This window comes from Gymnoscopelus microlampas (assembly GCF_963454915.1).
Source record: "Gymnoscopelus microlampas genome assembly, chromosome: 17".
In the NCBI taxonomy this organism is placed as follows: Eukaryota; Metazoa; Chordata; class Actinopteri; order Myctophiformes; family Myctophidae; genus Gymnoscopelus; species Gymnoscopelus microlampas.
This window is the reverse complement of record NC_139954.1, coordinates 10,724,160-10,751,659: the sequence shown is the minus strand read 5'-3', so window position 1 is coordinate 10,751,659 and position 27,500 is coordinate 10,724,160. Positions and strand designations below refer to the sequence as shown.

At 42.1% G+C, this 27,500-nt stretch overlaps 1 protein-coding gene across 1 annotated transcript in view; it reads right to left on the bottom strand.

Moving 5' to 3' along the window:
* The window catches only part of tmeff2a (transmembrane protein with EGF-like and two follistatin-like domains 2a), a 164,311-nt gene that overhangs the window by 69,842 nt on the left and 66,969 nt on the right, over positions 1-27,500 (bottom strand). Inside the window, exon 3 of the mRNA XM_084084773.1 lies at positions 18,496-18,625. Coding sequence (XP_083940899.1) covers positions 18,496-18,625 — 130 coding nt within the window. The remainder of the gene's footprint in view (positions 1-18,495; positions 18,626-27,500) is intronic.

The following is a 27,500-nucleotide window of genomic DNA, read 5'->3' as shown; positions in this document are numbered from 1 at the left end:
ACCACGCGGAAGGAAGGCCCGCAGCCTTTGTTTAACCATACAGGGCTGTGAAATTTAAAGCCATACTGACGAGCACTTAGAGAAAGCAAGGCTCCGCCGCCAGGTAACCCGAGCCGCCGTGGCGCTCTGCAATCCGCTATGAGACACCCCGGGGGCTAAAGAGGACGAGCTGCATCCCCTCCTCCTCCTCCTCCTCATCCCACCATGGGCTTAGAACTGCAAAGAAAAAAGCTCCACTGATCCTTATATTGTTGCTGTCGGGCAGAAACCTCTCACAGTATCTCCATATTCAAACTTTTTTGAATATGGGTTCAGTTTTTCCGTAAATTGACGCCCTACTTGATCACACTACAGTGTCACACAAAAGCTTGCAGATCTGCTACTTCTGCTATTTTTTTTTTTGAATCCTGAAAAGTGACAGTTTTGAGATATATGAGCTTTTTCCACCCGACAGAGATGATATAGAACCACCCATGGACAACAGAAAGGCTTTTTTTCACTGACAATTCCAAGCCGGTTTCTGTTTATTTTCTTGTATACATCTGGGTTGCATTAAAAGTCATTTTAAATAAAAAATAAACTGGTTTGACTCTAGGACAATACGATGACTTTGAGAAGGTTTAAAACCGGTTATTCTGAAACCTGTTTAATTTCAGCTACCCTCAGTCTGATATGCGTTAGACCACAGGCCGCAAAAATACAAGCTTCTACAAGCTCACAATGCATCACGATACAATGCTTTGTGAGCTTGCAGATCGGCTATTTTCAACACTGTTGTAGCAACACTGTTGTAGCAGATGAAGCAAGGCATTAATCTACGATAAAAAAACATAGGTCGAAATACGGAGTTACAGGGTTTCTGCCCGACAGCAACGATATATATAGACATAGATGTATGGATTTTTTTTTGCACAATATAGGAACAATAGGAAAAACAGCCACACCACTTCTGTGGGTCTCGGGAATCATGCATATTTTGTGTGAGAAGAGAGAAAGAAAAAAAAAAGCCACATCGATGAATTGAGTGTTTGGATAAAGAGTTCCTTGTTAATGAAAGCTCAGACGCTGAACAGAACCCCAAGCAAGCCCTTTTTTACAGTCAGGAACGATGCTGGTTTCATTGACCTTGGCAAACGGTCAGCATCTTGATGCTCTGCGTTTCATCAAAGAGCCTCCACAAGTTCCCGGGATGAAGTCGGGAGGAGAGTTTCAGCGGAAGATCGATGAAAAAACCTTTAACTTTAGCATCTGACTCCCCTGAGAGGGCATGGACGGATGTGGTGAGAAAAGGTGGGCAAAAAACAGGTGATTTATACCTACTGTAGCTGCGTGCGGGTGTGGAGCCCCCGGAATTAGCCGATCTACAAGCTCACAACGAGTCGCGCACGCGCCGCGTTGTGAGCTTGTAGATTGGCTAATTCCGGCGTGTGATGCCCGTGCGCGACATAAGTATAACTCAGGCTTTAGGGGGCAGAGTGAGAACGGGGAAGGGAGCACAATGTTCCAGCTAAAGCCGAGAGGATTGAAGGAACATAATGCTCTGCTGCTGGCTGGGTTGCTGTTGCTTTTAATTATCAGATGAATACAATCGATGAATCAATTGGTCAAAGGGTGAAGAATGGAGTGGGTAAGAGGTAAAGAAGCATGCGAGGGTATATAAGAAACAGAACGGGGGAGAATAAAAGGCAAACCACTGCAGCTACTGTACATCCACTGAAACTGTGTTGTTCAATAACTCTCTGCTCTGCTCTGGGTTCAACTTACGTTTTGTTGCTATAGGGGAGAGGTTAAAGGTTCAACTTTGTTTGTCAGCAACACCAATTACAGAGCAAAAGGCATGTGAAATTCATTGTGCGCCGAAAACAACGCAGCAACTCCAGTCGCAAGAGTTGAGACATTAAAACTCAGTGTTAAATGTGATCCGAGTTGAAAACTAAACTGCATATACATTTTTTTAAAATACCAGAGGGTGCCATGGCTCAAGTGCAAACAGCATTGTCCGATCCAGGTACGTTTACAGGAGATGAGAGGAGAGGAGAGGAGAGGAGAGGAGAGGAGAGGAGAGGAGGAGGGGATAGATGAGGAGAATAAAAGTTATTAACCTCACTGTGCTTCGCAGACCTGAGGCTATGAGGCATCCCACACACACACTCGCGCATGCACACACGCACACACGCACACACACGCAGACACACACACACACACACACACACACACACACACACACACACACACACACACACACACACACACACACACACACACACACACAAGCACAACCGCCCGCCTGCTGCCAATACTATAATAGAAAGTTGGAGGTGGAAGGCTGCTTTTAGAAATAGCCTAAATAAGGCTTGAAAGGAGCTGTGTGCTGTAAGGTGTGTGTGGTCCAGTATACGGCTGACAGACTCTCAGCCTGGGTGCACAAACACAAACACAAACACACACACACACACACACACACACACACACACACACACACACACACACACACACACACACACACACACACACACACACAGCTCCATCGGAGTGCATCAAACCTGGCTGTAAATGTGATGTCCATGCTTTTAATAGGCTACCACCTCGCCCTGTGCTCTCTCTTTCTCTCTGTCTCTCTCTCTCTCATTGTCATTCCAGAGGGACACCCCTGTGTCCCTGGCTCCCCGGCACAGGCTGGCTGGCTGGTGACACTGACGGGTCACCCAGGCGATAATGACTCCATTCCGGTTGTGTTCTCGTTGGGTGCATCACAGCCACACACATGCAAGCCGGAACCCACCCACCCCACCCACCACACACAGCCAAGACGCTACAGTATGCTTCACATTTAAAATGAATGCATGTTTGTATAGATGGGAGACACCCCCCCCCATGTGCATACACTGTAATATTAACTCGGAGTGTGTAAAAATGTACATTTGTCAACACACTGAGTTACAAATAGATATCGTTACTGTCGGGCAGAAACCTCCTATCTCTGTGTTTTTTCGTAAATGACTTTACCTACTAGTAGTTATTACTACTATTACTACTTGCGCAAAGGTACTATGGTGCAGTAACTGTTTTTCTTTTGTTAAACTAAGTGTTAAATGGCTCTATATTCTGATAGTAATTATTGCTATAGAGGATAGAGCATTTTCTGGTCGGGATACCAATTTTATCCAATCAGAAGTAGAACTCTTGACAGATTAAACAAGTGAAATTGGAAGTGATGACACAAAGTCAATGAGCAGACACAATTGGAACTGGAACACCACAACATTCTGGATGATAAACGGGTACTCTCTCCTGATTGGATGAAATTGGTATTCCAACAGTACCTGGAAATGTATTTAATGTTCATTATTACACGGCTTGGTTGAATGCTCGATTCTGATTGGTCAGTCATCGGTCATTATTTCTGGATAATGACCGATGAGCTCTATAATGGAACGCTGTGTAATCAGAGACTCAGAACACCTGCTCATGTCAACCTGTGCTGCTTGGTTATATGCTTTATCCAACATGACAGTCATGTAAACAAACAAACAATGTCATTTACAACTAAACGTTGCTCTCAAGAATGTTTTTGAAAACATTTGAAGTGAGAAATAGACGATGCAATAACCGAGAAGTCATTCTATTTGATCCATTGCACTTCCTTGTTTATCGTGGCCTTGTTTATAAAGCCCGACAGGGCGATTAAGCACCGAGGCGAAGCCGAGGTGCTTAATCGCCCTGAAGGGGCATTATCCCTTGCTTAAAGAGCTGGAGAAACAGGGAGACCCCTGTTACTGAACAAACACTCTATAGCAATGTGTATCAGCATATTAAGCTTTAACCTTTCCGTTTTATTTTAACGCAAAAAATATCACTTACCCTACCTTTACTCTTGAGCAGACTGCAACCATTTTGATACCAATACTTTGGTACTTTTACTCAAGTACATTTTGAATTCCTGACTTTTACTTGTAACAAGAGTGTTTCTACATTGCAGTATTGATACTTTTATTGAGTCGAATCTGTGAATACTTTTTCCACCACTGTCTCTGGTGGAGTCTCAACTTCAAACTTCCCCTTGACCTACTTTTATACTCCCCAAATTCCAGTTAGTAGAACTGAAGCCAAACGGTTCGGTTCACTGGTGGTAGCAGGACCACCGGTCAAGGGCGTTGTGTTAACCCATATATTATCTGCTTAGAGGTCAGGCAGGATTCACTAATACCTCACTCTGAAAACTCTCTTATAAGATCCACTCTGTCCAAAAACACTGCTACAGTATGCTGCCAGGTTGTTAGATAGAAAGATGGATGGATAGACAGACATAATTCAATATCTCTTCTCAACATTTTCATGTCATGGTCCCCCCAAATTGTCTGCGTATTCCCATCTGAAAACCTTTTGTGCTTTGCGTTTTTGAAAATAGCTGATCTACAATGCGACGCGTTGTGTGAGCTTGTAGATCAGCTATTTTCAAATAGCCGATGTTTATAGGTGCTCATGTGTTGGTCGCTTCTTTTGGGCTTGTTTTCATAGACCTGGTTGCTTATTACTCTCGCACAATCTGGCAACACCACCTGTCGTGCTTGTGGACCATGTGTACCCATACCGCTTTGTCATTCCTATGTCACCGTGCCAATGTCACCACAAAGGCATACCTTGCACTCAGCACCTGCACCTGTACCCATACGGTCTTCGGTGATTGAAACGAGCCCTCCTGCGCCCATACTGTCTACGGTGACTGAAAGGAGCGAGCGTTGCGACGCCAGTCCCCTGATCTCTCTCTCTCTGAGAGAACTGTTCAAGCAGTCCACTAAGCCATCTGCTTCCAGCCATGTGTGACTGCTGAGCCAGGCCCACCAAACTGTGATTAAAGGTGTCATCAACATTTTTTACACGCGTCGATTAAAACCATCACACACCTTTCTTTCGGCATATTTACTCGAGTATCGTACTTTATTACAATGTGTGAGGTACTTTCACTTTACTGGAGTATTTCCATCTTTCGATACGTTACTTCTAGACCACTACATCTCAGAGGCAACATATTGTGCTTTTGACTCCACTACAATTATTTGAAAACTTTACTGTAGTTACGTTGCAGGTTTAGATTATTATTTCAAAACATGCGTTAACCAAAAAATAGCAGGTCTACAAACTCACGACGCGTCACATTGCAACACATTGTGAGCATGACCTTTTTTTTTTTAACAATTTCTGAAAAATCTGGGTATTATTAATTTTGTACTTTCTCTCAAGTCAAATTTTGAATACAGGCCTTTTACTTGCAACAGAGTATTTCTTTTATTATATTGTGGTAATGCTACTACTGCGTAAGTAATGCTACTTCTACTTAAGTAAGTAAAACAATTGAGTACTTCTTCCACTATACTGCCTAGATTTCCTCCTCCTGGACGATTCCCTCGGAGCGCTCAGTGGATCAGGTACCAGTTGTTGTTCAGTCCCTGCAGTTTGTTGAAAAACGCTGCGCTAGCGCCTCGCCTTAGCTTAGCCCTCTCCTCTGGGGGACATCAGGCCCTGCTCATTCTGTTCCACACCGATAGCTTAATGTTTAACAGTCTTTCAAACGCACAGCAGGGCCCAGAGCACACAGCGGGTTCCTCCAACCCTTTTCTGAATCACGAGCCCACACCACAACATCTTGGAGAGTTAAGTGGACAGATGGGTGGGCCCCGTGTGCATTATCAGAGGGTGGGCCCCGTGTGCATTTTCAGAGCGTGTTTATTTGACTGATCAATCAATCGCGACTGTGTTCCGGGGCCTGGATCAGTGGAGCCAACACATACTGTAGTATACTTTAAAGAAGCATTTCGCCCATTTTCAACCTATCTTCATTATAATTGGCCCTCACTAAGGCTCATTATAAGATGGAACCTGAACTCTTCACAGTCTCTCTTCCTCTGCGACACGGAGAGAGTAGACAGAAATGAAATCTTATAATGAGCATTAGAGAGGACCAATTATATGAAGATATGGTTGAAAATGGGTGAAGTGCCTATTTGAGTTCCTATTTATCGGTATCACAATGAAATATCATTTGTTAAGGTCTCACAGAAAAGAAACACCATGCTGTGCTTTTTTTATTAAAGTGATATTTATTTTGGTTAAAACAAAAAAGTTTTTTGTCAAACGGTAAAACGGTTAAAGCACTATTTTCTGATAGTAACCATTGCTATAGACTAGAGTATTTTTTCAGTAACAGGGGTCTCACTGTCTCTCGAGCTCTTTAGTCCAGACTCTTCCAATTTCACTTGTTTGTACTGTATCCTGTGTGAGTCCTCTCTCCTGATTGGATACAATTGGTATCACAAGCTGAAAATGCATTTTCTGTTTAATAAAGAGCTGGAGAGAAATGGAGACTCCTGTTACCGAACAAACACTCTATAGCAATGAGTAGCTATCAGAATATAGATCAATTTAACACAGATGTTAACCAAATAAAATCACTTACCCTACCTGTAATGTTATATTATTATCATCCTATAATTCCACAAAGCTCTGTCTGTCCCCGTCTGTTTGTCCCCAAAATCTCTTCTGCCCATTGACCATTAACCATGTGCACGGAACAGCAAAGCCCGTTTTCACTCTCCAAATGTCCGCTGTTTATTAGCGTTAGTTTTTGTGTTCACTGGCTCCCGGGTTGCCAAATCATGTGCGTGCAACAGGCGCCGGTGTTGCCACATCCGTGAAACAAGCGGACCATGACACACTTTGGGTGCTCATATCGACGGGTGTGGTCTAGTCATTACAATCTTACTGTTTTGCCTATTATTTGGGGGGGCCCACTTGCAATATCCTCCCGGCCCACTAGGGTTGGAATCGCCGCTAAGTTTTTCAAACACACAGAGCCAGAGACAACAGCAGCAGCACCTTCCCCGTGCTAATGGCCTAGCCTAGAGCTCACACACTGCACTGGCAGAATGCTTTCTGTCCGTTATCAACGTCTCCATCAGTAGGTGCTTATCGTCTCTGTCGGGTGGAAACCTCATTATGTCCAAGACTGTTACTTTTCAGGATTCAGATGAATAAAATAACAAAAGTAGCAGATCGACAAGCTCAAAACGCGTCGATTCGCGCCGCGTTTCGAGCTTGCGGATCTGCTACTTTCGATGCTTTTGTGTGACGTTGTAGTATGATCAAGCAGGGCGGGAAAAAACATATGGAGATAAGGGGTTTCTGCCCGACAACGACGTTATCTGAGGACAGCCCTGAGGGTAATAAAAAAAAAAAAATCAACACAGACGTGCAAATTTGCTCCTTTTATCTTTACAGCTGTCAGATTGGAAAAGTCAATATTGGCCTGGTGAGAGAAAAGAAAACGCATTCTGACTAAATTAAAAAAATAACTCAACCATGGCCCGATTCTGAGGTGAACATTCAGCGAACATAGCCCATAATACAAGCTTTAGAGCTTGTAGATCGGTTATTTTCGGCGATAGTGTAGAGTGTAAGAGTAGGAAACAGGAGGGGGGACTAGTTAGTATGGAGAGAGCCCTGGGGGACACCGGTCAACGTTTATTGAGTTTAAATGCTTCAAAATGGCTCAGAAACAGAAATGAACTTAAACATAGTTTTATGTGGGTTACACGTGTTGCTATCCACTACGCCTTCTATGCTCGTTCTTTCACCCAATTATTTTCCCCTTTTTTAATTATTATTATTATTTTTATTATATATAATATATATAATAAAAATAATGTATAATATTATTATACATTTCTATCCCACAATTTTGTAACCCATTTTTTTCACCCAGTGCCAATTACCTATGTAATCCTGGGCGCTACTCTCCCTCTGCCAGCCCAAGGAGAGCCCAGAACTGAGCTCATGCCTCCTTCAATGCATGAGGAGCTAGCAAGCTTCTTATCACCTGACAGGGGGGAGTTTCCCCGGTACGTAGTGCGTGGAAGGAACATGTTATTCCAACCAGTTCCTTTCCTCTCCATCAGGCGCCCCGGCTGTTCTGGGGGAGGCAGTATAAAGACCAGGATTACTGCATGTTTTTTGTGAGGGCACCTACCCTATTTCTTTTTTATTGTATCAAATCCTGTCACGTTTGCCCGTACCTCGGAGGCACTGCGTGGCATGAAGGTGGCACCTCTGCGGGTCCCCCTGTTTGCCCTGTTTGTTTGGACCGATTGCAGAACCTTTTGGCTGGAGCCGTGTCCAACAGGCCTGGCGGGAGAACAGGCCTAGCGTCTGTCAGCAGTGGTGTAAAGTAACTAAGTACATGTACTCAAGTACTGTACTTAAGTAAGTACAATTTTAATACTTTTACTTCTACTCCACTACATCTCAGAGGAAAAATATTGTACTTTTTACTCCACTACAATTATATGAACATTTTAGTTACTAGTTACTTTGTAGATTTATTATTATTACAATACACATGTCCTCAGCCTCAAAACGCTTGTTACATTCCAAAATCACTTTCTGCCTAAGTCAAAGAGATGACTTAGGCAGAAAGTGATTTTATTATGTAACAAGCATGCTGATAGGCTGAGGACATATAGGCAATAAGGCAGGGTGAAGCAGCAGTGTTAGGAGAGTAGAGTTAGGCAGATATAAATAAATGACTTAGGAAATGATGAAAAGGCACTTTTTGCCTAGTCATCTCTTTGACTTAGGCAGATAGTGTTTTTTCGTCTTTACCGAAAACAACTGACTTATAGGCAATTATGCTAGGAGGCTAACGATATGAGATTTCCACCCGACAGAGACGATATGTTCTAATAGAGATAGACCAACATGGCCGCCGGGCATTCAAAATCAAAAGGCCACATCAACCATTCTCTGGACGCAGCGACATCTCCCATTCCAGAGAATCCCCCCCAGGCCAGCGTGTTTGTGTCGTGACTCATCTGTGGGAAGCGTAAACACACACAGGGAACAAGCACTGTGGCAATGTGGCATCATAACCCTGTACATCCATTACACTGTGTAGTCTAGCCTCTAATGGGATTCTGGACCAATGAAACGGAGGAGAGGGGATGGGAGGGGGGGGGGGGGGGGGGGGGCAGAGAGAGAGAGAGAGAGAGAGAGAGAGAGAGAGAAAGCGAGCGAGCGTGTTGCTATACATCTATTGTCATGGCTATCTCCTAATGCGGCGCTCATTGTAAATCATTTTTGGCAAAGGCTGTCCACTAAAACGTCAAAAATGTAACATTTACATTTTAATGTAAAAATGATAAATGGTGCATTTATATAGCGCCTTTATCCATAACGCTTTACAATGTGCATTACATGCACCCATTCACACAGACGCACGCGCGTACGCACACGCACACACACACACACACACACACACACACACACACACACACACACACACACACACACACACACACACACACACACACACACACACACACACACACACAGACGGTGGAGGAAACCATGCAAGGCACCAACCTGCTCATCGGGAGCAGTTAGGGGATCATTGACTCTTTGCTCAAGGATACTTCGACACAGCGGGGGGGCGGGGATTGAACCGGGAAACCTTTCCGATTCCCAAGTGACGTACAGTGAAAGGCATTGTTTCCCCAACATCGCGACCAGAGGTGTCCAAATGGACAATTATGGGTCTCTAACTCTCAGAGTTAAAGCTGCACTACGTAACTTTCCTCTTCTACCCCGGATTTGAAACCGGTTTCCTATCTCCTGAAATTTGTACCATCTATTTGAGCTAATAGAGCCGGCCTGCTTGCTCAGGGGATGAATTAAATCTTGACCATCAGGTCAAAATTTGTGTCAGATCCTGTGTCTAGGTGAGACATGAACTTTGAGACTATCTAAATGTCTCAATAGAAGAGCAGGGAGAAAAAACATAACCACCCCAATTGTATATAATTCGGATAATTGACATGCTGACCCATAAATTGACCCAAAAGTAACAACAAAACAAAGTATTTCCTTGCATACGGTAATGAAAGTATTCCATAAGTGTGCACGGTCGCCTCGGAAAACAAGGAAGTGTTATTGATCAAATAGAATACATTTTCGGTTCTTGAGAGCAATATGTTTAGTTGTAAATGACATTAAGCGTGTGTTTACATGGCTGTCATGTTGGATATTAGCATAACATTCAAGCAGCACAGCAGGTGCTCTGAGCCTGCGATTACACAGCGGTCTTACATTTTATTCATTAAAAAATAATTACATAGTGCCGCTTTAAGTGCAGCTTTAAATAAACACCAATGTAGATTGCCGTCCCAGAGATAAAAGATAACAATCAAACAAACATCAAATGGTGGATTAATGTGCGCGTGGATTAATGCATATTGTCGGTGTCAGCTGAAACCTTGTATGTCCAAAAATAGAACATTTTTAGGAAATTGTGGGAAAAAAATGAGAACCTGTGTTACTCACAAGCTCTACTCACAATTATAAACCCACACACAGATGTGACCACTTTCATAAATAAATTGCAGATCTCATGTTGAGAGGCCACTAATACTTCAACAAGCATCAATTGTGACTTTTTCAATTCGATAAGATTTATAAAAAGATTCCTGGTAAAAGACACTTTTATTACTTTAGCAGCAATTACCAGTCAATTATAGTTATATCCAGTCATCAATGCACATTACATGTATTAATTAGGTAACATATTATATTACAGATCATGAATCACGTCATAAGAATGAGTCAGCAAATACTACAGATTGCACCTTTTTCAAGTTTCCTAACAAGCGGTTTTGGATATACAAGCTGTTCAACCGACAGCGACAATAAATGTCATATGAATATGTGATAAAACTGTGTTTTCTTTCATTCATTAAAGTGCAGTGGTGTAAAGTAACTAAGTACATTTAGTCAAGTACTGTACTTAAGTACAATTTTGAGGTGTTCTTACTTTAGCGGAGTATTTCCAATTCTCAGTACTTTTACTTCTACTCCACTACATCTCAGAGGAAAATATTGTACTTTTACACCACAACAATTACATGAAAACTTTAGTTACTGGTTACTTTGTAGATTTTGATTATTATTACAAAACACACTAACCACTTCAGCCCTATATATATTTCGGCCATTTAAAAATAGCAGATCTACAAGCTTGTGATGCGACGCATTGTGAGCTTGTAGATCGGCTATATTCAAAAGATTTTTTTATACATTTTGAACGTGTGAAATGGGACATTCTGCACAATGAGTACTTTTACTATTGGTACATTAAGTGCATTTTGATACCAATGCTTTTGCACTTTTACTCAAGTACATTTTGAATTCCGGACCTTTACTAGTATTTCTACTTAGTATTGATACTTTTACTTAAGTAAAGAATGTTAGTACTTGTACCGCCACTGTTAAAGCGTGTAACGGAATAAAACCACACCAGCCTTAGATTTGGGTCTGCTGCATGGGTCTGCTAATCGCTGTGGGCCAGGGCTGGAAGCAGGCGTGTGCACGTACGTGTATGGTGTGTGCGTGCGCAGGCTACGTGTGTGCACGCCCGCGACACCGTTTCACACCATTATGAAAAGGCATTACCCTTTTAACTTTATTGTTTCCGACGCAATAACTCAATCTGCTTAAACCTCATTTCCTGCCGGAGATAAACTGAGCACACACAGTCCATAATCCTCAGTGTTTTAATTTTAGCCGCTCGGAGCTCTGAGAGAGTGCACGAATATAACCAAACGGACCCCGTTCGTGCACTCTCAGAGCTACAGCTGCAATCCGGAAGTTATTTAACCAATTATGCAATCCATTGGTTCTCAAAGTGGGGTCCCGGGGAACCCCAGGGGTCCTTGAGGGGGTACCAGGGGGTCCCCAGCTAAATTTGTCAATATAGCGTCACAATTATTTGAACCACTTTAACCATATTTCTATACTTTGGATATTCATAAATAGCAGATCTCCAAGCTCATAGCGTGTCATGCACGCTATGATCTTGTAGAACTGCTATTTCTGAAAAGATTGTGAAAATGTGTGCAAATCTTTGAATATACAGGTATATAGGCTATTCTTTTCACCCATTTAGACCTGAGGTCGATTCTAAAAACGCCTTCTAAATCCTGACCTAAGTTTTCTGAAAAACTTAGGTCACAAAAAAAAAAAATCACAAAAAGGATTTATGTTGCTATATACTGTACATAGCAACAACTACCTCAAAGGGGGTTCCTGGATTGAAAGGCATAGTTTACGTAGGGGTTCCAGGTCTAAATGGGTTAAAGCTTTGCTTCTGGCGGTCCCTGGCACAACATAATTTTGAGATGGGGGGTCCGCAGCTAAAACACATATCATTTTGCGGGTCCTTGACATGAAAAAGTTTGAGAAGCGCTGATATAAGCCAATGTGTGTGGAAGAGCAAGTGGTTCTCAAAGTGCGGTCTGACGGGGGACACCCCTCCCCCCGTTTACCCTTCTGCTATGTTGCTCAACATGTGGTCGGGGGAACCCTCCGTGCTTCGGTGTAGAAATCGTGACTAATTTGATTGAAGGACACGTTGTCCTCATGTGACAGAGGGAACTGGAGTGAAAGTGAAGGAAAAACGTCCTTATATAGCCCAGCTCGCCCTACAGGAGTTTAAGAAGAATATTACACGATTTAGAAATCTGGTTGCATCACACACTACGGGGAGAATTTTATAAGATTCACTTCTCTAAAGTATATCGTTGCTGTCGGGCAGAAACCTCTTATCTCCATATTATAATTTTTCATAAATGAATGCCCTACTTGATCATACTACAGCATCACACAAAAATAAAAAATAGCAGATCTACAAGCAACGTGTTTTTAGCTATGTTTGCTATTTTGGAATTTGAATCCTGAAAAACACTTTTGGACATATGAGGTTTCCACCCGACAGAGATGAAGTCATACAGTAGTGACGGCATGGGACGGTATCTGACCAAAAGGCAACGTTTGACGGGCGTGACGAGTACCGGTTCATCCTGATAACCCCCGCCCCCACACTGGAATGCGGAAGTGCTGTTCTCAAAAAGAAATAGAGAACGTGACAATTCTGCTAAAAACCTTAAAATCTTAAAACAACAAGAGGACTTGAGTCAGGAGCGGCACCCGAACTCCGTGCTCAAGTCCGCTTCAGCCGCCTCAGCGCCGTTCGAGTTGAGTACCGACAATGTTCCGGGACAAAACCGTAAATCATCATGTCGGTTTTCATTCTCGCTCGTACATCTGAACGACACGTATTGACACGTCTGTCGCTCTTGTCATGTTGCAGAAACACGCCGGTTAGTAAACAGCTGCTCTCATTGAGAGGCTACGCAGTGTCAGCATAAAAAGAGCTCAAGTATAAACATGGATATTGATGCAAACAGAAGAGGTGGAGGAGGAGGCAAAAGGGGGGCCAAGGCCGCACTCAGGCCATTCTCATCTGAGCCTGTCAGAGGAAGGCGAGACCCAAACGCGTCTTTTGTTTACTCAGCTCTGGGCTCTTAGAAAAATTAGCTCTTATCGCTTGGAGAAAAGGGCTGTCTCATTCCGTCTCTCTCTCTCTCTCTCCATCTCTCTCTCTCTTCCGTGTCTGAAATCACGCACTACTCACTACACAGTCCACTATAAGTGCTGTCCGAATCCATATATGCATAATAGTAATTATGCCCTATAAAGTGGACTGATTGCAATCCCACAGCAATGCGGTGTGAACAGTATAGAGTACAGCTGATGGTCACTAACCAAGTACTGCCAGACAGACGGACCGGAGTGGTGTCCAGAAGTGCTTTTTCGTTTTGCCAATGAATTTGCTATATAGTGTAGTGCTGTACACTCTCTATTTATAGGGAGTATAGGGAGGGAGTAGCGACGGAGTGAATGATTGAATTTCCGACACGGCCGTGATCACATCCTTCAGAAAAGTGTACACACTACAAACACAGAAAAAAAATACAACAACAGCAAACAACAAGACAGTTTACGGAGAGGTATGGAGCTTCGGCGTGACTGGTCATTTTTCCATGCACAAACCGCCGCACCCCCCCCCACCCCCACCAGGGCACACAAACACACCGATGGGTTACTGCAGTAAACACTTCCACTTGATTTCCTGTGTGAGCGCGCACCGAAACGCTGCTGAGCTATGACCGTTTAACAGGCCTTTAACACATTTAGACCGGGAATGCATCTGTGTCATTTTAATATGGGGGGTACATATCATTTTGTGTGGTCCCTGACATGAAAAAGTCTGAGAACCACTGATATTATTATAGCAACATACGTTTTTTTTTTAAACTGTTAGGATTTAGAAGACATTTGTAGAATCCCTCAGAAGCAAAGATTTGAGTTACAAATGTTCGCTTAAAAATATATATACTGTATATTCAAAGATTCGCACAAATTCTCAACATTTTTTCAAAAATAGCAGATCTATCTCTAGCTTGTAACTCGGTGCCGCGCTATGAGCTTGTATATCTGCTATTTTTTTTATAGCCAAAGAAATCTAAAATGACACACAGATGTGTTCCCTGTTCGGTCTTAATGGATTAATGGACTTGAGCCCCTGTGCTGCCTGTCAGTGTGGACCTAACTGAGTCAGCACCGCTCAACCCTGGCCAGGTTCTACACTGATTTATACCCCGCGGCCCCCTGGCCTCGTCGTGTCCCGCACGGAGCGCACGCAGGCAGGCAGCCACATATATAGGCTCACCTTGGCCACGGGACTGGGCCGGCCGAGGCCATCACGTGCAACGTTGACTCATCCGTATACCGACACATACACACAGGGAAATCCTGAGAGTAAATATAAGTCCCTCTAGTGACCCTAATATGGGTCAACTTGAGAGTAGGGAGTACATAGTGCGGTTTGTTTTCCAGTTCAGGTTCAAAAGCTACAGCAGCAGCAGCAGCGCTCAACCTGCGGGCCGGAGCCTATACCTTTGGGTTGTGTGGATATTGCCCAAACAATTGGCAAAACATCATGACTTTAATGATAATAGGACAAATAAATAAATGTAGAAACAATATCAGTAAATTCTTTACTTTGTGAAACCAATAAACAGGAGCCTTAAAGTATGCTACATTAGTTACATTGATCCAAGGCCTGAACACAATCTATTGATTGATCATTAAAACAAGAGCTATCGCCTTCTAAATCCAATCGCAATCGCCATAGGCGGAGGGCGGAACACGGAAACTTTGTAAGCTATGGCCAACGTACCCCCTTACATGACCTGTAATATAACCCATTAAGACCTGAAGAAGCATCTGTGTCACATTTTCATTTGAGCTAAAAAGCATTATTTTACACTTTGGCTATTTTTTAAAAAACGTGAAAATGTGTGCAAATCTTTGAATATACAGTATATTGTTTAAAGCGAACATTTTTAACTCTATTCTTTGCTTCGGGTCGGCGGCCAAATACAAATAATTTTGGGGGTCCTTGACGTGAAAAAGTTTCAGAACCACTGATAAAGAAACGTGAGAATACTTTTTTTTCAGAATACTGTTGGGATTTAGAAGGCATTAGAATCGGCTTCAGGTCTCAATGGGATAAGCGACGTGATTGGTAATAAACCGTAAACCTGGAACACAGACGTGATGGACTGTGGATTTGTCTCACCCCGAAAAAAAATGCCGATCACAAGATTGTAGATCAGCTATTTTTTGATGCATGGGGTTCAAGTGGTTAATGTGAACGCTGGTGTGAAGGTTCAGCTACTTGAGGAGTCATCATCCGATGCGGTCATTTCATTTCGCTCTCCCCCTCCAGCAGTAAAGACCGCTCACTCAAATCCTCTGTGTTAACTCTTAAAGACCGGAAACCCGGGAATCTGTGTCATCTTAAGATTTCTTTGGCTATTAAAAAATAGCAGATATACAAGCTCAAGCTCTTTGAGCTTGTACATCTGCAATTTTCTTTTTTGACAAATCGTGGAAAATCGGTGCAAATCTTTGAATATATATATATATATTTTTTTAAAGCAAACATTTTAACACAAATCGTTGCTTCTGGGGGGGGGGGGGGGTCCCTGGAACAACATATTTTGAGATGGGAGTCCGCGGCCAAATACATATAATTTTGGGGGTCCTTGACATGAAAGAAGTTTGAAAACCAGTGATATTATTGCAACATAAGTTTTTAAAAAAAAACTATAAAAAATATATTCAAAGATTTGCCCCAATTTTCCATGGTTTAAAAAAAAATAAAAAAATAGCAGATCTACAAGCTTGTATATCTGCTATTTTTGAATAGCCAAAGTGTAAAATAATGCTTTTTTTTTTAGCTCAAATCCAAAAATGACACAGATGCTTCTCCCGATCTTACTGGGTTAAAGCCAGACGAGCCAGTCAACCAGACAGGAACTGTGTTTTATATACTGTGTATAAATAGACATCTTTTATTCGCCCTTCCCCACAGTAGTGAGGCAGTTTGACTTTTATAACGCAGGGCTGTGCAAACTGTGGAAACACCTACACAGCTATTATTACTGCACAGTTTACACAGGTGTGGTCTTATAGCGGTTAATGTAGAATATAATTATGTATATATCGTCTCTGTCGGGTGGAAACCTTCAACCTTGTATGTCCAAAACCGTAACTTTTCAGGAAATGGAAAAAAAGAAGAACCTGTGTTTATTACCAATGTAGTTATTATTTAGTCACAAGCTTGTGTTTTCGAGTGCCAAAACCGCAAATCTACGTGTTATCAAATGTATTTTATCTATTTATTTTTTACACAAGGGGCGCTCTAACGAAACTTAGGCATGATCCTTGGTCCTTGTAAAATGGAATGGATGGATGTGACAAGGGCCCAAAAAACGTCACTTCCGTCCTCTCCGGATTTGGAGAAAAAGGTCCTTATCTCCTTGTTTTTTTACATGGGTGAAAACAAACACTGCAATGGCGGACCGCATTAGAAATATTATTGTTCCAGTCGTTAGACAGGACCCTCGACCATCGCCCAGACACCCTTTGTTTACATCCGGGTCCTTGTGGAGGCTTCTACAGCTCTAAAACGATCAGCGTAAACGGTAATGGTATTATAGAGTTACCTCATACTCAATACGCTGTGAACATAATTGTTGCTGTCGGGCAGAAAACGTGTATCTCCGTAATTTCAATATACATTTTTTCTCTTCCATAAATGAATGCCCTTCTTCATAACACGTGAGTATCGCACGAAAGTAGTGAAAATAGCAGATGTACAAGATCACAACGTGTCGCATCGCAATGCGTGGTGAGTTCATAGATCGTCTATTTTCACTTTTTTTTATAATAATAAAAAATGAACGTTTTGGACAAGGTTTCCCAACTACAGCGACGATTATGATTTCTGTGTGATTCAAGGCTGGACTTTTCAAGTGTGAATTGCTTTTCACACAGAATCGATATATATATATATATATACCTCAATATTCTACCCACTGGCAACATCACAAGTGAAACGTGATTAATTTTTCTTTTTTCTCCCCCCCCCATACTGTATTTCTACGTTCTAATGGATGACCACTATTGATATCATAACACAGACTCTTGTCACCAGGCGACAACGCGGAATAACAAGTATATAGAATGGTAAATCTGGGTGCTGATGGGAATTTGTGTCCTGGCTTTGATGCATTGGCTTTTTGAACAGGGACACATCCCTGCCATGAAAACAGCTCAGTGACGGGTATAAGTATTTCTACTCAAGTGCTGTACTTAGGTATCAGTATCAGCTTAAATGTTATAATTGTAACTGCACATTTTTATTTTATTTTATTGATTTAATCACCTCCAATTTCACTCGTTTATCCTATATCTTGTATGAGTTCTCTCTCCTGATTGGATGAAATCGGTATCCCGAACTGAAAATGTATTTTTCCTGTTTACTAAAGAGCTGGAGAGATAAGACCCCTGTTACTGAACACACACTATAGCAACAATTACCATGGCAAGATAGAGCTATTTAACAATTATATATATACAAAAATAATCCTTATAATAACCTTTAATTAACACGTGTGTATGATCTTCTAATGGTGTGTAGGTTTATGTAGATGTAAGTAAGTATGTTCTTTTATAGTACGTTGTTACTGTCCGGCAGAAACCTTGTAAATGGTGCATTTACATAGCGCTTTTATCCAAAGCGCTTTACATTGATTGTGCCATTAACCCATTCACACACATTCATACACCGATGGCGGAGGAAACCATGCAAGGCACCAACCTGCTCATCGGGAGCAATTAAGGGTTCAGCGTCTTGCTCAAGGACACTTCGACACTAACTGTAGGGGAGCGCCCCAGCCCGGGATCGAACTGGGAACCTTGCGGTTTTCCAGTTTACTCTACCCGGCCACTCTACCCCTGAGCCACTGTCGCCCCTTGTATCTCCATATTTCCTACTGCATCATACACAAAGTGTCACACAAAGGTAGTGACAATAGCAGATCTATAAGCTCACAACGCGACGCGTTGTGAGCTTGTAGGTCTGCTATTTTCACTACCTTAAAAAGATAAATACACAATAAAAATAGGAACGGTCCTGCACATACTGTACAAGCTAGGTTTCCACCCGGCAGCAACGGTTACGTATGCAGATGTACGTACCTGCAGGGCAGGCTCCGTCTGAGACCACCAGCACTTCAGACTGCTGCTTACAGGCGTCTCTACGCAGGAAACACTCATTCTGGTAGTTCTGATTGTTGGAGCCGCACACTGGAACATAGTCATTGTTACACTGCAGAGAGGAGAGGAGAGGAGAGGAGAGGAGAGGAGAGGAGAGGAGAGGAGAGGAGAGGAGAGGAGAGGGAATAAAAGACAAAGCAAGGTTAAGGCCGTGTCAGAAACATGCTGTGACCATGTGTTATATATTTATAAAGGAGCTTAAGCTGTGTGTGTGTGTGTGTGTGTGTGTGTGTGTGTGTGTGTGTGTGTGTGTGTGTGTGTGTGTGTGTGTGTGTGTGTGTGTGTGTGGGGCCACACAGCTGTGAGTGAACAGAGAGTACAGGCGGGGCACTGAGCACTCAGCCCTCTCATATAGTATGTGTGTGTGTGTGTGTGTGTGTGTGTGTGTGTGTGTGTGTGTGTGTGTGTGTGTGTGTGTGTGTGTGTGTGTGTGTGTGTGTGTGTGTGTGCGTTTGGCGTCCGTGCGTGCGTGTATAAGCCTTTCTTCGCTCAAGGCTTTCCCATACATCTTATGTTTCCATTTGTTGTCGTTCTGCAACATAACAATCTAACTATATAAATGGCGACCAACTTCCGCACCCTCGGTGTCCACACCCCACAGCTCTGTTATCGAATAAACAACGCACCGCCAGACCACATGTCGCCAACTGACTCGCCACGCCGGCCGCGCTGAATTTACGCCTCGCGTAGGGGACATCTCACTGGTCACTACACCTTTTCCACCGCGCAACATAATTAATTCTACTCACCAAATGTCGGACAAAACGGAAGGGGAGGCAGCTTCGTACCGTTTACCGCGCGCACGACCTCATCACCACAACAGCAGCCAGCCGCTGCGGGGGGTTTTTCCTTTTTTTCCAAACTTTTTTTTTGGTCACCATTTTCTCCAGGCACCATTTCTGGTGTAACGTGCGGCAGCATGCGCTGGGCTGCCAGGTTTGCACAGCCAGCGCCAGCAACAAGCAACCACCTTCATGAAAAAAAAAAAAACACCGAAATGGTCCGCCATGTTCCAGGGGGGTCCCCGCGCGTCCCAACACTCCACAGGGGGTCCGTCGACCAGCAGGGGGTCCGCGGGGGTCCCCCTCAAACATTAAAAATATATTTTTTTCCAATTTTTTTTTTTTTTTTTTTTTACTTTTCCACAGTTTTACTCCGGCGATTTGGGTCCCCCAATATACACGCGGCCACGCTGGGCCCCGTGCGCGGCTGGGGTTGAGGGGGGCGTAGCCCCCCGAAACTCTAGTAATAGTAATAATGACAAAGATTTCAGACTGTGCTTCTAAAATTCCAACATTGTAATTGTATTTTGTTTATTATATTATTTTATAATTGTAATCCTTTGCTGTGTAGAGGGATGCTATCATTGGAGGTGATGACACTGAACTGGAGCAGTGCCAGGTGCATGCTGGGATGTCACTGGATGTGAGCCCTTGACAAGGACAATACATTTGTAGATCATTTTGTGATGATTTGCGGATCAATAGTCATAAGCTGCATGGAGTCACAGGAGGTTTGGAATAATGCAGCAGGAGAACACAGACAATCATTTCTCAAGACTGTGTGTGTGCGTTATACATCAGTGGTTCTCAAACCTTTTCAAGTCAAGGATCCCAAATTGATATGTATTTGGTCGCTGACCCCATCTGAAAATGTTTTGTGCCAGGGACCCTCAGAAGAGATGATTTGTGTTAAAAGATTTCTAAATGATTAAAAATGTTGCAATACTTTCAAGATTTTTTTGAAAATATAAAAAAATAGTTAAGGAACATGCCTACAAGTGACGTCATCAGTAGGCAGGTCTGTTAATTTCAAACAACATTTCAAACGTTCTATTTTGTATGAATGCAAGAACAACGGCTGGTATTTCAGCGTGCTGACTTTCCAGTGAGAGAAAGGCTATGGTTTCTATTAGCTTGGAATCCCCATCGATAATGTCATTGATAGGCAGGTTTCTGAACTGTCCACAGCAAGACGCAGAGTGAGTTGACAGAAATGGTGTCATCTTATAATGAGCATTAGTGAGGACCAAGTATATGAAAATAAGGCTGAAAATGGGTGAATTACTCCTTTAATGATGTACAGTGCAGTACATTATAATCATTCCTATAGAGTGTTTGTTCAGTAAGAGGGGTCTCCCTGTCTCTCCAGCTCTTTAATTAAGAGAAAATACATTTTCAGGTCGGGATACCACTTGCATCCAATCAGGAGAGTGAAAACCCGTAGGTACAGGAAGTAAGTGAAATTGCAAGCGATGACACAAACGATATGAGCAGACAAACATTAGAACTGGAACACAATAACAATGAAGCTGATGAATGATCTCCTGATTGGATCAAATAGGTATCCCCACCACCTGTAAATGTATTTTCTGTTTATTAAAGAGCTGGAGAGACAGAGAGACCCCTGTTACTGAACAAACAGCAAACACTCAATAGCAATGATTACTATCGAGGGAAACAAGAACTACCGGTATTCAACTTTTACTTTAACAAATAACCACCTTTAACTTTAACCCCCAAAGTGTACAAATGGGGTCCATTTGGTTACATTTGCACACTTTCAGGGTTAGAAATGGGTCAAGACTGAGGATTTTACTGTGTGGGGTCAAACCCTGTGAAGTAATTTCATCTTCCTCTACCAAACCTTTGTGCCATTCTCCACCGTGCAACAGAACAAATGTCATATGAATAATATCAAACAACAACAGCCGAATCCCAACAACTCAATTTCCGAGAGAAAATGGCCTTGAGCGTTCCATTCGCTTCCATCCTTTCTTGTTTTAAATTAATGAAATTCATTGTGTTTGTTCAAATGAGTTGACCTCAGTGTTGTGCTGCGAGACGCCATTCGCAGAGTATTATTATTATTATTATAGTAATATAAAAAACAAATTCAAAGCAATTCATATCAAGGATTGAATTGCAAAGCAGAGCAACGGTTGTACAACTTTCTCAGCCTTGAATTTGATTTTGTTATTTTTCTTTGTGAATAACTGACTTACTGAGGATTCATTGTGTCAGATATGTAACAAATAAGATCCATATGGTCAATAAAGATCAATTCCCGTATGTTTTGACCAATCTGGGAACCCATCGGCAAAAAATAAATAATAATAAAATAAATAATTTCAGCTGCTGAGTGGAATCTGTCTTGAAAGATTAGTTTTGACAAACAAAACCTTTTCTTTGTGCAGGAAACGTGCGAAAGCTCGATTCAACCTTGAATGTGGCAACCAAAATAATGGTTTTGTTTAGTCTGTAAAGAACAATTGCCATTTGCTCATACTGTAGCTCATATTTTTTGATTTCACAAAGTGCTAAAAAGCAAGTGCACATAAAACATAAAATATGTCTCTCAACATAAAACCGTGAGAAACAAAGGAACTTGGGATCAAAGCCAACATGAAGGTAACCCAATTTGGAAGTGTTGATGAAAGCAGATCTGCTTTAGATACAGTGCAAATTTTACGTTTGCACCTGTATTTTGCTGCTCATTTTTATCTACGTGAAATCAACCCAGTACAAGATGATTAAACTAATATTCTATTTTTTCCCCTGCAAAAAATAGCAACAGAGAGAAGACAGAGAGATCTGTTTTCATGAGTTCTGGAGAAAGTGTGTTGCCGAAACAGAGACGGGTCTACAACAAAGTTAATTTTCTCCTGATGTTTCTGTTTGAGAAATGCCATTTTAGTGTCAGAATGTTTGGAAGATCCGTGGCTTTGTGAGGAATGGGTTCAATATTTATTTGGGTGACTATGGGGTGAAAGAATCTGTCATGGTCTGTGTTTGCGTTCACTTCTCCATTGAAATGAATAGACTCAGCACAGTCGCTGGTCTCTTGGTTCACTCAGAACTGAGAACTCTATACCAGTGTCTATTCTGTTTTCTGTTATTGTAGGGAAAGCTTACACTGAAAATAGCCAATCGACAAGCTCCCGACGCGTCGCCGGGTTCAGTCTACTGAATGTGACTCACTGCACACTTGATATTACTGCCAACGGTTTGACAAAGAATACTGTGGTTTTATTTACTTTAGAGGCAGCCATTTGATTGCATTCAATATAAGCACAAGCATACTGCACAACACGTCAAACCAATACATCACAGTGTGGTTATGTCTTTGTCAAAGTTATGTCATCTCTGCGTTTCAATGCGTGTTAAAGCTGAAAGGAGAACCCGGGAGAGAAGATTAAAAACTGAAATTCAAATGTCCATGATTCATAAACCGCGGAATGATGTTAAGCCAACATTGACTAAATTATTCAAGTACGTTCTTTTTACATTTGGATGACTCGAGAGGAAAATGTAAACAAAATGTGAAAATCAATTTTCCGGTATTTCTTCTCAGGCTGTAGGCTACTGAGGAGAGACAGGTGGCAGAAAGAGCAGTTATGCACCATAATTATACAGTAGCAGATGCATAGTATAGTATATCTGTACATCTGAAGTATCTAACTGAGCCAACTCCCTGCATGGTTTACACTTTTTGTAAAATGTTTCAATTTTGAACGGGGAGCTGGTTTCATAAAATGTCTACTTACTGTTATAGTACACTCATTAGACTGAAAGCTTTGTGTGAATACATTTAAATATGTTTTGGCCTTTCAATATAGTAGTAAAGCCACACAATATTTTAAACTTGGTCAAAACTCCTAGCTTTAGATATCATCTCTGTCGGGTGGAAACCTCATATGTCTAAAAACTGTTACTTTTCAGGATTCAAATTTTAAAATAGCAAAAGTAGCCGATCTACAAGCTCGAAACGCATCGCTTCACGCTGCGTTTCGAGCTTGTAGATCTGCTATAATGCTTTTGTGTGACGCTGTAGTATGATTGAAGTAGGGCGTAAATTTACGAAAAAACGCAACAAGTTAGAATATGAAGATAAAAGGTTTCTGCCCGACAGCAACGATATAAAGCTCTGTATTCTGTCAGTAATCAGTGTTATAGAATGTTCTTCATTCTCGAAACTGTTAGGGGTCAAGTGCCTTGCTCAAGGGCACTGCTTTGATTGTGCGAGAGGCGAGAGCCCTTGAGAGCGTTCCCCATTCAAAGCCCTCCCTCACACAGGTTCTTTGTCTCTTACATGTGGTGAAAGAAGTACTCCTTTTCATTACTTATGTAACTTTCCTCTTCTACCCCGGATTTGAACACGGTTCCCTACGCAAGAGCTGTATTTTTTTTTACCATTGAGCTAATAGAGCCTGCCTGCTTGCTCAGCGTAAAAATCCGTTTCAGATCCTGTGTCTAGGTGAGACATGACCTTTGACACAATCTAAATATCTCAATAGAAGAGCAGGGAGACAAAACACAACCACCCCAATTGTATAAGTTATATTGTATTGTACTCTACCATACAGATTGGACAAAATTACATTTTATTCATAAAATAAAGTTACACCGCGCTGCTTTAAGTAAGAGTAGCAATTATACCACCATATAGAAATACTCTGTAAGTAAAATTCTAAACGTTAAAAGTACAAATGTATTGGCATCCAAATATACTTACAGTACCAAAGTACAAGTACCAAAAGAGTACCAACATTTGTTATAGCCGAAGTAAAAAAAATAGGGCTTAATTGGTTAATGCATGTTTTGTAATAATACTCTAAAGTGTTCTACAAATAATTGCAGTGGAGGGAAAAAAGTCCAATATCTGCTTAAAGGAGTAGAAGTATCAAGTATTTAAATATGGGCATATTTCCAAAATAAATACCTCAAAGTACTAGTACTTAAGTAGAGTAGCCTATTTGAGTAAATGTGCTTTCCAATGTTACTTTCCACCACAGGTGTATTACAGCGATGCGAGGTTTGACAGCAGCTGCACAGTAAGTGATGTTACAGTATGTGTTGTCTTCCACGGAGTACAGTAGAAGTATCAGTTAAAAAGTGCTGCACTGGGAAGGCCGTTCATGAATGATTAAAGTGAACAGGATTGAGTCGTGTCTTCTTGCTTTATGCCGCTGGCCAACAGAACAGCCCACAAGCAGTGCTGTTTCCAGCAGGGCTCTATAAGCCAAGGGTTTACTGAGGGGGGGTGCGTGAGGCCTCGTCAGGCCAACGTTTTTATTTCATTTTAAGAGGGAGATGCAGGCATTAAAACCATGCACCGCTTCCAATCCGTGGCTGTACACAAAACTTTTCAGGTTGCAACCCCCCAAAATTATCATATTTGAACAGGGGACCCCCCACCCTGAGAAGCACTTGGTATTACATTTAGTTTGACTCTACAAGCTCACAACGCCTCGCAGTGCGAGGCGTTGTGAGCTTGTAACCACTGCTAACCACTGCTGTACGCAATGCTTCAGTGCCTCGAGACCGATGGAGCGAGCCGTGGCTGTTGCTGGGCAAGAAATGGAAATGGAATTCACTCAAAGAGTTCGGTGTCGGTATGTTTTGGCATTTGACTGTTTTCGTTTTTTTTGGGGGGGGGTGGGGGGGTTTCACACAGGCCAGCTGAAAAATAATTCTGACGTTGGTCAGATAATCTTGAAGTATATAGAACCCTATACAGATCCACAATTGTGTGTTTTGGTTCCATTTGTAGACTCTCAGAGTTTCGGCCCCTTAAAGGTCTGTTTGGTTCCATTTTTGCTACATTCTGAGTTAAATGCACATTCAGGATTTTCGACAGTGTTGGAAGCCAGAGAGAAAAGGGGCTGCATGCGATAATGAGGTGATATGGCTCCAGATCCAAAGGCAAAGAGACACAGAACTGGCTTTTAAGGACAAGGAGAGCGCGGGTGCAAGGGGCAGAAAGGAGAAGAGAAATTGGGATGAGGGGAAGAGAAGTCAGCGAAAAAGAAAAAGACGCGGGCAAGACGAGGCGGAGGGGGGGGGGGGTGGGGGGGTGGGGGGGGGGGTAGTGGAAGGTTATGGAAGCGGCGAAAGAGGAGCAGACCTCCAGAGAAAGTTCTCAACACCACGATAAACACGGAGCAGCGTGGGCGATAAAGAAGCAGAGGCCCACGAGGCCTGAGAATAAAAACAAGGAAAGAGTAAGGGGCTTTGTGAAAAAAGAAGAAGAAAAAATAAAAAGTATCGAGCATCATGAAAGGAGGAAAAAACAAGGAAAGAAAAAAGAAGAAAACGAGGACAGAGAGATAGAGGGAGAGAGAGAGAGAGAGAGAGAGAGAGAGAGAGAGAGAGAGAGAGAGAGAGAAAATCCCCTTAACTCTTTTAGACCGGGAACGCATCTGTGTCATTTTAAGATTTCTTTAGGCTATTTAAAAATAGCAGAGCTACAAGTTCATATGAGCTTGTAGATCTGCAATTTTTTTTGAAAAATCCTGAAAATGTGAGCAAATCTTTGAAAATATATATTTTTAAAGCGAACATTTTTAACTCTTTTTAACAACTTCTGGGGGTCCCTGGAACAAAATATTTTGAGATTCAAAAAAACTGTTAGGATTTAGAAGACATTTGCAGAATCCCCCAGAAGCAAAGATTTGAGTTACAAATGTTCGCTTTAAAAAATGTATATTCAAAGATTTACACACAATTAAAAAAACGAATAAAAAATAGCAGATCTAGTGCCGCGCTATGAGCTTGTATATCTGCTATTTTTGAATAGCCCAAAGACATCTTAAAATGACACACGTGCTGCGTTCCCGGGTCTCAATGAGTTAAAGGAGGGCGCGCGAGAAGAAGAAAAGATGGTGAGCGCCACAAAGGGAGTAGAGATGGCTTACCGCGGGGCCCGTGCAAATTCAGCATCATCTCCCCATCCCTCTGCATCCACTGTGAGAGCCGCTGGGCTTGTTGGTAACCCAGGGATGCTGCCTTCCTTGATGCCAGGCGTGATGCAACCGTAGGGAAAGCTGCCCGGTACTACCCCCCACACCCACAACCCTCCCAGCTGTGGCTTTCAACAGTGTCTTATTCTCAGTGATAACCCACCCACCCATCACTCTCTCTTCATCTTCTTATACCCTTGAGGGGGAGGAGACGCGAGGGGGTGGAAAGTGCATTAAAAGTACATTCAGTACTGCACTTAAAGTAATACTAGGTAACTTTAAAAAAAAAAGCTAAAGTCAAATTGTATATCTTTTGTGAGTGGCAAATGTTCCACAATGCCCATTCCATGTATTTCACCCCCGGAAGCCTTTTATAAACATATTTTCTATTAAAAGTGGATAGGGGCGTCTTTCCCGCGAAAATGACGTCACCCAGCCGGAAAACGGAAATGCACCGGTTTCCTGTTTGTCCCCGAACTACCGCGCTATAGTAACAAAAAGGAATTTCACTGTTTTTATGGCATTATAGGATTTGAAGATGGAAAGACAACAGCAAAAGAAAACACAGCTCACAGTAACTAAAGCTCCACTAGCTAAGAGAAACTATCCGCAGATAGTATAAAACAACAAAAAGAACGCTTTTCGAAACACTTCCGGTGAAAACTTTACTTTACTTGAGAATGTAAATTTTTCAATTCATTCATTTTGACTTTTTTTTTTTTTACTGTAGGCCTAATGTTCTGTTGTCATTAACCACATTACTATTCTAAGTAAAACAGACCTGAGTTACAATTGTACTTGGACCGCTCTTCTCCATCTATATCAAATCTCTTTAAGAGAAATAGCCGAACGACAAGCTCACAGCTTGTAGCTTGTTGATCGGCTATTTTTGGTGAATGTTCCCCACATAATAGGCATTCTGGGATTCAATTGGTTAAAATCGTATTGTTTTTCCATCCACGGCACACAGGTTCGGAATCGCTGTATTATATAGCAGATGTACAAGCTCACAATGCGTCACAAAGCGGCACGTTGCAAGCTTGTAGATCGGCTATTTTCAAATAGCTTAAGTATACACACTGAAGTGGATGAAGTGCATGTTTTGTAATAATAATTATAATATACAAAGTAACTAGTAAGTTTTCAAATAATTGTAGTGGAGTAAAAAGCACAATATTTGCCTCCG